The sequence below is a fragment of the Cnephaeus nilssonii genome (genome assembly GCF_951640355.1).
Source record: "Cnephaeus nilssonii genome assembly, chromosome: 1".
Lineage (NCBI taxonomy): Eukaryota > Metazoa > Chordata > Mammalia > Chiroptera > Vespertilionidae > Cnephaeus > Cnephaeus nilssonii.
In genome coordinates this window covers 45,631,831-45,644,586 of record NC_137072.1, presented here as the reverse complement: position 1 = coordinate 45,644,586, position 12,756 = coordinate 45,631,831, and the positions used below count along the sequence as shown (strand labels likewise).

Here is a 12,756-nt window from a genome sequence, read left to right as displayed (position 1 = left end):
AAATGCCCTCCCCTGCTGACCTGATCTTGCCGCCAACTGCTCTCCCCTACTGGCCTGACCGCCCCTAACAGCCTCTGCCTGCCTGATCACCCCTAACTGTCCTACTCTGCCGACCTGATCTCACCCCTAACTGCCCTCCCCTGCAGGCCTGATCTCGCCCCCAACTTCCCTCCCTTGCTGGCCAATTTGGTTCTGATTGGTCGGTTTCTATGCCAGTCAGCGTCAAAAGCTCCGCCTCCTAGGCAGCCATTGGCTCCTCACAGTTCACCCAGATTTGGTTCTGATTGGTCAGTTTCTATGCCAGTCTGCATCAAAATCTCAGCTTTTGCCAGTAAGTGTCTCTGGGCCTGATCAGAGAGGCAGGGCTGATCAACAGCCCCCATGGAGGCTCGGAGAGAAACAGGCATGGCTGCTGTCAAAGCCCAGAGAAAAAGAAAGAGGCAATGACTGACCAAGAGCTGCCATGGAGGCTGCAGATCAGACCTTGCCACTCTCTTCGGGCCTCTCTCTGGGCCTGATCCGCAGCCCCCTTGGCAGTCTGTGCTGGGTCGCCACACCAGCACCGGCAGCAGTCATTGCTGGGTTGCCACAGCAACCCAGCAGTGACTGCAGGACTGACTTCCAGTGTTTGGTCGAGCCTTCGGTTGTTTTGGACGTTACAGAGCCTGGTTTTTATATATTAGGATTGTTATAATAATAAATTTAAAAGTAAAATATAATGACTAAGATTTGTATTTAAACATTTTATGCGGTACCTTTAAAAAGTATTAGAATTAATGTTATAGTAGCTTATTAAAGTATTTTGAAAGGTTTTCCTTAAAATATATTTCAGGGTATATATTATAATTATAATTTAACAGCAACAAATTTAACCATTCCTTACAGGTTTGATAGAATTTGCCTGAGTCTGGTCCAGTTATCTCTCTTGGGAAAGGCAATGTTAACTACGCTTCTGTAATTGGTGTTTTCAGATTTTAAAGTTCTCTTTGGTAATTTTGGTAATTTGTATTTCCTCTCCAATCAACCATTTCATCCTACCTTTCAAATTTGCAGAGTTAAACCAAAGAGTCTATTGAAGTCTTTTAATGTTCTCTAATTCTCTGGTTATATTTCTATTACCATATCTTCTTTGTGCACTTGAGTTCTCTGATTTTTTCCTGATTAGGTTAACTAATAATTGTCATAGAAGCATTGTTGTTGTTTTAATCCTCTCTTTTCAACATAAATTGATGAACAAAAACAGATCCAGAGACAGAGAAGCATCGATCAGACCATCAAACCTCAGAGGGAAGGTAGGGGAGGGTGGGGGTAAGGGGGAGAGATCAACCAAAGGACTTATATGCATGCATATAAGCATAACTAATGGACACAGACACCAGGGGGGTGAGGGCATGAGCGGGGGGAGGAGGGTTTGGTGGTGGTGGGGCAATGGGGGAATAAGAACACATATGTAATACCTTAATGAAAAAAATAAAAAAAATAATACTTTATTTAGTCATAGGTTCCATGAGAATTTCATATAGTTTAATTTCACTAAAGATATTTATATTTATTCACTACAAGAAAATTTTTAGTAGGAAGTTCAATGGTAAAACATAAGGAAATTAGTAAGAAAATCATATTACATTCAAAATTTTCCTATCAGACTTAAACAATTTTTATTTTTCTGATAAATTACATGCAACCTGAAGTAGATCAGTTGAGATGGAAATTTTTTCTCCTCTCAGTGATCCCCATAGTATTTTATTAGTATCTTTTTTATGGGTCCATCATGAATGTCAGCTATTTATTTTACTTGTTCTATATTTTATGTTATAGGCTACATGCAATATGTAATATTACACATTTTTATGTTTATAATAATTAATATACAAAAAATTACCCTCCTATCTAAATAAACTACTGAGGACACTGGTACACCATTCATTTTTATAAATCCTCAGCAACTACCAACGAAACTTAAATATAAGATATGCTTAGTATATTTTTGCTAAAAAAAGAATATTTATGTATTTTATTTTTCTTATTGAACTTATTGTAATGCTATTGGTTCACAAAACCATACAGGTTTCAAATGTACAACTCAACAAAATATCATCTGCACACTACATCGGCACCCATAGCCCCAAATTTTTTTCCATCCCCATTTATATCCCCTTAGCCCACCTCCATGTACTCCCACCCCTCTTTCCCTCTATCACCACACTGTTATCTGTGTCTATGTGTTATATATATGTACGTGTGATTTTGCTTAATCTCTTAACAAAATGTCAGTTAGGTCTGCCTTACAGACAACAATTTAAAAAGCAGATCATATATAAGAATCAGACCTATTGGCAATTGCTAAGTTTGAATCCTACTGCCTGGACAGGAAATGAGCAAATATAGCTTCAAAATATAAATGAAAAATGAGTAAAATTCTGCTCTATTTGTTGCAGAATTTTACTCATTTATTGTCAGATTTAGTCATGAGCACAACCATCTAATTTTTCTGATTCAATGATATTAGCTTATTATGCCACCCTGCAATAATGACATTAACCAAAATATACTTAAGTATATGTAACATCTATGTAATAAATGTAATACAGGCACTCAATTATTACTTCCATTTCTCTTCCTGTATTTTTCTACAGCCACCTCCTCACACTATGATTGTCAATACTTCTTATTGATTTGTAAAATACAAGTCAATTAAGTCAGAAAGTATAACTTAAATTCAAATGGGCAAATTAGGTTTTTTAATTCCTTTTCATTTTAATACAATGATGAGGGTGATATTAATATATTCTTTTAATTTGTCCATGTATTTCTCTCATACACAAGTTTTATGGCATTTTACCCTAAGATATCATACTGCACTTCTAAATGAAAGTGGGATATCTCTTGAAACAACTGAGGTCTAGTGGAAATAGCACTAGCTTTGATATTATAATACCTGTGTTCTGATTTCAGTCCTAACACGTATTCTTTATATGATCTTGGTTTCTTAATCTGTAGAATAGAAATAATAATGCCCACCTAATAAAACTGTTATATATTAGTGAATACATACATCTATAATACCGTATTTTCCAGTGTATAAGACGACTTTTTAACCCAGGAAAATCTTCTATATGCCCAGTCATCTCATACACCGGAAAATACGGTAATAAAAGCATAATATGCTAATTAGACCAGACGTCCTTCCAGACGACCTTCCGGACAAAGACACAGCGTGGCAGGTTGTGGGGGCACCAAGGCAGAGGCAGCCGTGGCAGCAAGCGGGGACCGAGGCAGAGGCAGCCACTGCAGCAGCAGGGGCTGGGCCACTTGCACAAATTTCATGCATCGGGCTTCTAGTGTCTAATAAAAATAGAGAATGTGACACAAATGTAATGTTGTATATTTATCATCACCATAATATGTCCAAAGGCAAATTGATCATTTTTAATCCTGATTCCCAACACATCTAACTCAGAAAATAATAGTATGGATAGTAAAAAGTCAAGCAACAATATAGATAAATTAGAGGCCCAGTGCACAAAATTTGTGCACAGGTAGGGTCCCTAGCAGTTGCCAGCCAGGGCCTCCCTTCCCCGGCTGCCGGCTGCTGGCTGCTGGCTGGGACCTTCCTTCATTCCACGTCACCCCCTGGTGTTCAGCGCACGTCATAGTGAGTGACTGAACTCCCAGTCAGTCAAACTCCTGAGGGGATACTTTGCATATTAGGCTTTTATATATGTAGAAGATATTATACCTAAAACTCTGACTGGTGATCTCTGGAAGCATAGAGGTGGCCCTTGCTCCAATCAAGGATAATTAAATTAATTAATGAAAACAATAAGCCCTAAAGTTCTTCTTTAATGTAGATTATCTCCTTTTAACAAGTACCACTTCTTTAACATAGTATTTTAACATGCAGAGAAAATTATCAGAACATTGCTATATGACTGGTGAGGTAAATATAAGTGACTTTCATCATCTGTTTGAAGTTTTAACAAGGTATTAAGCTACTGGCCCACTAAAATGAATGTTCAATTTCTAACTCTATAATATTTTGAAACAGATGTTAACATTTTACTTTGTTGTTCCTTAATATTTATCTTTTGAATCAACTGTAAGCTTCTTCTGGTGTAAATATTTTCTTTCATGCCTTAGCTTTTTGATCACTTTATTTTTCCTGGCTAATGTTTCACATTTTGTTCTTTGATACTTTCTGTTCAGAACCTTTGGGTCTAAGACTTCAAAGTAAGCAAGACCAAATGGCCACATAAGACTAATTCTATCCAAGCATTTTAGATTCAAATGTAGTTCAAAAATGCTTGATGTGCTTTAAGAAAAATCACTTCCTTTTTCTATTCATCATTATAACTTAAAGCACCTTTAAGTAAAATGTAACAAATTAAAGTAATATTGGTTTATGTTATACTAGTACTTTTGGGGTTCTCTCTCATGCCAAACTGATTCAGACAAAATGAAGAAGCAGAAGGAATCACATTTGTTATAGCTCTTTAAAAGCTACTTCAAAGGTAATTATCACATACAATGAAGGTACTGAATAGAGCTTTATTCTGAATGTATTTTTTATTATATTTAAATGTTTTTTAAAAAACATAGTGCAGGCTATTTTATTTTTATTTTTAAATTTTTTTATTGATTTCAGAGAGAAAGGGAGAGGGAAAGAGAGATAGAAATATTAATTATGAGAGAGAATCATTGATTGTTTACCTCCTGCACACCCCTACTGTGGATTAAGCCCACAACCCCGGGCATGTGTCCTTGACCGGAATCGAACCCAGGACCTTTCAGTCTCTAGGTCGACGCTCTATCCACTGAGCCAAACGAGCTAGGGAAAGTGTAGGCTATTTTTACAAAATAAGTTTTAGTGTTTGTAACAACAATTATTTGTTGCCTATGACCACAAGTTTTGAAATGCAAAACTTCAAAATTATGAATTTATGCACTGTAATAAGTAGGCCATCAAAACAAAACAAAAAAGTCCCAATAAACCATGAGTCTCTTGAGGATAGGAACCTATTTTACTGATTTTTATATATCAGCAGCCAGAAGAGAAGGTGCTCAATAAATATTTTCTTAATAAACAAAGGAAAGAATGACTAAACAGTTTATTTCAAGATTGGCTATGTCGTAACAAATGAAAAATTTAGGTAAGAAATCTTCAATTTAACTTTTAAAGATATAAGGGTAATTTATAAATGAGACCTTTTTAAAATTATCTAATTAATTTTTTAAGCAGAAACACACTCCATAACTCCGATCCACAATTCTCAGTGATGGCATGATAGAAATGATTTTAGAAACTCCAAACAGCAAAACACAAATAGATTCTATTAAAAACACCACACAACAAAAGAAAAGTATGATAAGGTTCCTAGATTATGTAATGGTATTATATCAATTTTAATTTCATGGTTTTGATAATTAGTTTGTGGGATGTACAAAAATATTTTACTTTAGAAAATACAAGCTAAAATATTTAGGTGTTAAGGCCATTTTATGCACTAGTTACACTTAAATGATTAAAAACTATATTTATACACACATACATAAATATGTATAAGAGGAAAGAAAAAGACAAAGCAAACGTAGTTAAATGTTAATATTTGAGGAATTTGAGTAAGGGGTATATAGGAATTCTTTGTACTAGTTTATAACTTCTATGTATCTTAAATAATATCAATTTTAAACACTGAAAAATTATATTATTAAAATGTTTAAAAAGCCACCACACAACAAATATAACACTAAGATCTATGTCAAAAGCACACCTTTGAGTACAGGATGAAAAAACTTTCATTCTTTTCTTGGAGGCCTGCATAAACCTAGATTCCTATACCAGAAGGGATCACTCAAACTTAAACACAGACTTTCAGTTGTAGACTCTACCCCATTACCTCTGAAATATACAAAGACTAAGCTAGAATATTAATATGCAGTTATACATTAAAAACAGGGAATTAAACTCAGAAACAAAGAAAAATAATGTGAGAGTGATTATTCTCAGTCTTTTGAGGAACACACATTAAGTGAGAATCATTAAGTGAGGTATGTTAATAAAGAAAAGCTATAACAGAGATTATAAATTTTAAGACAGAACTAAAAAAAGAAAACATATTCTTACCCAATTGGAAAATCAACATCATCACCATGAGCTGTCATGTGATAAAGTCCAAATTTAGCCAATTTAACATGTCCCTACAAAAATAAAGGGAAAAAATCACTATGAAACATTTTAATATTAGCAGGAAAAATACCATTATACATTTTATAAGTAAAGGAACCATTATATAGTCAGATACATTAGAATATATACATAAATTTACCACAATTTTATTAAAAACCTACTTGCCAATGTTTAGTCTACTTTACACTTCTTACAAACATAATGTATGTATGTAAATATACATTTATATGTATGTATATGCACACATATATGTATGTATATACATACACAAGCATAAACATTTTTTGGTATTTGTACTTTCTAGGCTTTCTGACAAAGCAGAAAATCTAGTCTTCTTGTTTGCCTTGAATGCCTACTTAGAATATTTTAGAGTAATTTTCACAAAATATTTTTTTTCAGGATGTAGCAAGCCTATTCATAACATTATAATTTAACTCTGACATGAGAGTTCTTAACTTGAAAACATCAGGTCTGAAAACATCAAATATTAGTGAATCTGCTATATTTCCAACCATTTTTTATTTGCTTGAGAACAGTCATAATTATCACAAAATTGAGGCTCTTAATAAAAGGCAAATATATTTTATAAGTTCCTTAAATTTTAGTGTTATACTTAACACTAAAAAATTAAGTAGATTTTAAAATTGGGTTGTTTCCTTTATCTCAGAACTTTATTTCTAAGCCTTACAAAATGTTTATAATTTAAAGAAATAAAGATTAGTTAGATACTTTACTGCTATAAATATGAAATTCATAAGTACCATATTCTCTTTTGTGATTTTTAATAACATAGGGTAACTGTACTGGAAGAGAAACTGGGGGAAAAAAGTAATCCTACTAACAGAAAATAATTCCCCAGAAAATATTCCTTCAAAACTATTTTCATATGCTTATGAAAAAGAATGAAATTATGATTAATCCTGAACATATATCACCTTGCTACCCATAACTCTCTTAGAAGGGTTGACTAGCTTCTCACTAATCACCCACTAGATTTGCAAGTAGAGAAGCAGCACTCCAAAACAAGGGAGCTAGGTGTGAACAAGTGGTAAATGGAGAGTAAAATACAGAAGAGAAAATACGAGAAAATACAATGCAATTGTACTACGAGAAAAATATTCTATGTAAACTGAGAGGCTTTCTTAAGATGAAAGCAAATTCAGAGCAGGCGTAGATCAAGAAGCTACAATGCATATTTTTTTAGAAAATGAATGGAAGAGAAAACAAAATGGACGTTAGAAACTGACTTTTTTGGGGAAAAGAATAATGCATGTGAAAAACACATGGACTTACATAATTTAATTACACTTGCTTTTTTTAACACCACAGATGTTAGCTAGCTTTCAGATAGTGTTTTCATTATGAATAACCTTAAAACATATTCTTATCCTACTTTCTGATTAAGTGGGCTTAATTTCAGTATCTTTCAACCTCAAATAATAAACAAACATTTAATGTATTATTTGGCAATTACCTTTCGGTCCAAAAGGATATTATGAGGAGACAGCGCCCGATGTACTATACCATGTTTGTTCATATACTGCAAGCCCTGGAGTACCTCATATGCTATGCACAAAACTTTTGAATAGCTACAAAGGAAACAAAAAGTCACAGATCAATTACAAAGTAGATATAAAACCAATTTTAATGAATGAGATAAGGTTTTGTGACAAAATTTAAGGTTCTATTTTTACTGTTCCTCTTCTATTAAGAGAAAATAGTCTATACATTTTCTAAAATATCCACTTGTAAATATTTTGGGTTTTATAACTATAATAGGATTATATCTGACAAAGATCTTACAGTTTCCTAAAGACGACACTAATAGCACAACTGTTCTCTCCAGGAAGAAAATTTAATTGTGGTGGTGTGCAACTGACATTCTGTAGGTTTGGCTATGCCAAATTGTTAAAAAAGTTTCAGATAGATGGCAGATTGGTTCTACCAAGTCAATGAAAATCATCTATCTTGCTCAAAACAAAAATAGCTAAGTCCCTGAAATATAGCTACAATATATTTTATGGCAGAGAGACATGATACTACTTTCCATATCAATCCACAAAGCAACCTCTAGTACTTTATGATTTATCAAACATTTTTGTTTAACTCTTATCTTATTCCCCCTAGGACATCTTCCACAAAGATGCCCAGTTTCTTTTTCTTCTTTCCCTCTCAATCTCTTTCCATTAAGGAAAAAAATAAAATCAGACATCATTCATGTGGGGAGTTAGAAATAATATACAGAAAAATAGGGGAAACTCATTTAAACCCAATGCTTCACCCAGCATTATATTAGATTTCCTTTCTACGCATATTACTCTTTTACTAGATAGGATAGAGGCCTGGTGCATGGGTGGGGGACAGCTGGTTTGCTCTGAAGGATGTCCCGGATCAGGGTGGGAGTTCCCTTGGGGCATGGGGCGGCCAGGGCGAGGGGCCTGTGGTGCTTTGCAGGCTGGCCACGCCCCCTGGCAACCCAAGCCGAGGCTCTGATATCTGGGGTTTATCTTCTACAATTGAAACTTTGTAGCCTGGAATGGAGCCAAGCCTCCTGCTTGCTCCATGGCGGCAGCCATTTCTGTTGGGATTTATGTATCTTCTATAATTGAAACTTTGTAGCCTTAAGCAGAGGCCTGGGCCGGTCAGGGTGTGTGGAAAGCTTGGCTTCCTCCATCACCGGGGGCAACCCCAGCCTCCTGCTCTTTCCAGCTCCGTGGATACCGCCATTTCTGTTTGGATTTATGTATCTTCTATCATTGAAACTTTGCAGCCTTGATTGTAGGCCTAGGCCAGCAAGGGCAGGAGGAAAGCTTGGCTTCCTCCATTGCCGGGGAAACCCAAGCCTCCCTCCTGCTGTGGCCATAGCTATCTTGGTTGGGTTTATTTGCATATTCACTCCTGATTGGCTGGTGGGCATGGCTTGTGGGTGTAGCAGAGTGATGGTTAATTTGCATATTACTCTATTATTAGGTGACATATAGTGATCAGATGATAAAGAGAAAAAGTAGAAAAGAGAAGAGAGAATGTAGGATAGCAGGTTGCTAATTACATATATACTAGAGGCCCGGTGCACAAAATTCATGCACGGGGGGCGGGGGTGTGTCCCTCAACCCAGCCTGCACCCTGTCCAATCTGGGACATCCCTCTCACAATCCAGGACTGCTGGCTCCCAAATGCTTACCTGCCTGCCTTCCTGATTGCCCTTAACTGCTTCTGCCTGCCAGCCTGATCACCCCCTAACCACTCCCCTGCCAGCCTGATTGATTCCTAACTGCTCCCCTGCCAGCCTGGTCACCAATAACTGCTCTCCCCTGCCAGCCTAGTCCCCCCCAACTGACCTCCCCTGCCGGCCAGGTCCCCCCCAACTGCCTTCCCTGCCAGCCTCATCGCCCCTAACTGCCCTCCCCTGCAGGCCTGGTCCCCCCAACTGCCATCCCCTGCAGGCCTGGTCCCCCCCCCCAACTGTCCTCCCCTGCAGGCCTGGTCCCCCCCAACTGCTCTCCCCTGCAGGCCTGGCTCCCCCCCAACTGCCCTCTCCTGCAGGCCTGGTCCCTCCCAACTGCCCTCCCCTGCAGGCCTGGTTCCCCCCAACTGCTCTCCCCTGCAGGCCTGGGTCCCCCCCAACTGCCCTCCCCAGCAGGCTTGATCGCCCCCAACTGCACTCCCTTTCAGGCCTTGTCACTCCCAACTGCCCTCCCCTGCTGGCGATCTTGTGGCAGCCATCTTGTGTCCACATGGGGGCAGCCATCTTGTGTTGGAGTGACAGTCAATTTGCATATTACCCTTTTATTACATAGGATTATTAGATAGGACTAGAGGCCCAGTGAATGAAATTTGTGCACTCAGGGATGGGGAGTCCCTCAGCCTAGATTGTGAGAGGAGCAGGCCAGGCCGAGGGAGCCCACCAGTGCATGATCAGGGCTGGGGAGGGACTCGGGAAGTTAGCCAGCCAGGGAGGGCAGTTAGGGGTGTTTCCAGGGCATGTCCGGTCCATCTAGTTCAGTCCCGATCTGCCGGACCCCAGCAGCAAGCTAACCTACTGGTCGTATTGTCTCCCCTGGTGGTCAGTGCACGTCATAGTGACTGGTCGACCGGTCAACTGCCCCCTGATGGTCCATGCATGTCATAGCGAGTGTTTGAGCAGCCCTTAAAATATCATTAGCATATTACACTTTGTTGTACAGATGACCAAAGAACCGAATGGACACTTAGCATATTAGGCTTTCATTATATAGGATATAATTACATATGTATATATAATTATATATATATACTAGAGACCAGGTGCACAAAATGTGTGCACGGGTACAGTCCCTAGGCCGGGCTGGCGATTGAAGCATGAGGGTCGGTGATTAAAGCACGAGTGTCTGGCATGGAAGGGCAGGTTCCAGCTGACCTGTGGGCCCTGGGCAACACCTGGGCCCCCAGGCCCCTGCACGCCCCCCTCTGCCTGAGTCATGGCGCCTGAGTCCCCATGCAGAAATGAGGTGAGCATGGCCAGACGCTGTGGGCCATGGTGCAACATGGGCCTCTGGGCCACCCAGCAGAACCGCATGGAAGTCGGATGGACAGCATGCTCTTTCCTGGCCAGCCTCACAGACCGGCTCCTGCGCGAACCCATGGGGAGCTGACCTGTCCCTGAAGTTCAGGCGGCTGCAGCCTGGCTCACACAAAGCCCATTGGGGCCGGCAGCACCTCAACTGCCACCCGCTGCCAGCGCCTCCTTGCCGATGCCTGCCATGTTCCGTACTGCCCCTGGTGGTCAGCACATGTCATAGTCAGCGGTCGAACTCCTGGTCAAGAGGACAATTTGCATATTAGGAATTTATTATATAGAAGGATATCTTCCATTGATTTCAAAAAAGAAGGGAGAGGGAGAGAGCGATAGAAACATCAATGATGAGAGAGAATCATGGACCGGCTGCCTCCTGCATGCCCCACACTGGGGATTGAGACCACAACCTGGGCATGTGCCCTGACAGGGAGTCAAACCTTAACCTCCTGAGTCACAGGTCGACATTCAACCACTGAGCCACACCCGCCAGGCTCTTGTTCTCATTTTAAAGGAGAGAGAATTAACACTCCAGAGGTCGACTTGCCCAAAACAGCCAAGTTACACAGTGGCAGAATTGTGATTCATGCACTGGTGGGGGGCTGGCCTGCGGGACTGCCTGCTGTGGGAGCGCCGCTCATCCTGGTCAACCGAGGGGCGCTCCCACTGTGGGAGCACACTAACCACCAGGGGCAGCTCCTGCATTGAGTGACTGCCCCCTGGTGGTCAGTGCGCGTCATAGTGACTGACCAACCGGTTGTTCTGGTCCTTCCACCATTCAGTCGCTGGGCTTTTATTATTTAGGATATACTTAGCAACATTTTGATCCAGCAAAGCTTCATTAAGTAGGTAATATTTATGCAGACATCTAAGGGAAGTGAAAGAGATATGCAGTTCTCTCAGAAACGTGTGATTCAGGCAGAGGGCACAGTAAGCAAGTCCTCAAGGTGGAGAATGCACAACAATTCATAGGGGACATTAATTTTAAAACACAGCATGTCATCAAATATCTCACTCATGCCCTCAAACTTGGATTTCTTCATTGTCTTTGAGTGTTCTTCATTAATGCGGAGAAGTCTAATGTCCACCTGATTCTAACTTTGTTGCAGATACCATGTTATGCCTCTTTGGAGGCTTTCAGGATTGTTTTTCACTTTATCCTTAGACAAAATTTTCGCCCAATATGTCTACAGTGTGGGCATTTGTGCAATTTGTGCTAGTAACATTAGATGTGCCCTTTTAAGACTCAGATTCCATTAACACAGAAACATTAATAAAAAAAGTTGATTTGTTATATCTTTCATTATTTTCACCTTCCACTGTATCTTTTAATTGAAACTCTTGGTGGGCAGAAGAAAACGATCTATTTTCTATATCAACTTTGTTTTATTTCCCATGAGCATGGCCTTTAGCCCTATGTACTCTACTATTTAATTTAGGATCTCTCTTCTGATATCTAGTTATTCTTTTTCATTGGATCATGTTCCTTGGCTATGGCTTTGTTACTCTTTGGAGTCTCTCTGAGGATAGTTGTTAGAATTCTTTTAATTCAGGAAGCAAAAAAGTGTATTAGCTTCATTTTCTCTGGGTAAGGCTGTGTTTTTATTTTCCCTTGGCTCTCTTTCTCTCAAACTATATTTTTTCTTCAATTATCTGGTAATTTCTGGTTCTGAGCTATATTTTAAAATAAAGCATAAGTTGATATTCTCTGTGAAGTGTTTAAAAAACAAAAAAAAAACCTTACTATTAAAAAAGAATGCTTATTTAAACTAACCTGTAAACTATGCCTCTTTATCAATAGTTTCTACCATGTTAAGTTGCCACAACAGCCAGTCCTAAGCAAATATGGAATGCGTGAAACAAGAACAATTTGGAATTTACAGTTTTCATTAAAATTCTCAAAAAATAAATCAACTACGTAAAGGAAAAGATTACAAACTTTAAAACAACTGTAATTACATTAATAAAATGTGAATATGAAAGCATGACAACCCTTTCTTCTTTCTTAAAAACAAAG

At 38.9% G+C, this 12,756-nt stretch overlaps 1 protein-coding gene across 2 annotated transcripts in view; it reads right to left on the bottom strand.

The window, feature by feature from the left end:
• The window catches only part of TBCK (TBC1 domain containing kinase), a 175,708-nt gene that overhangs the window by 127,092 nt on the left and 35,860 nt on the right, over positions 1 to 12,756 (bottom strand). For both annotated transcript variants that reach the window (XM_079766231.1, XM_079766230.1), the window contains exons 4-5: positions 7,662 to 7,776; positions 6,125 to 6,198 (exon numbers count right to left, since the gene is read on the bottom strand). In XM_079766231.1, the coding sequence (XP_079622357.1) occupies positions 6,125 to 6,198; positions 7,662 to 7,776 (189 nt within the window). The remainder of the gene's footprint in view (positions 1 to 6,124; positions 6,199 to 7,661; positions 7,777 to 12,756) is intronic.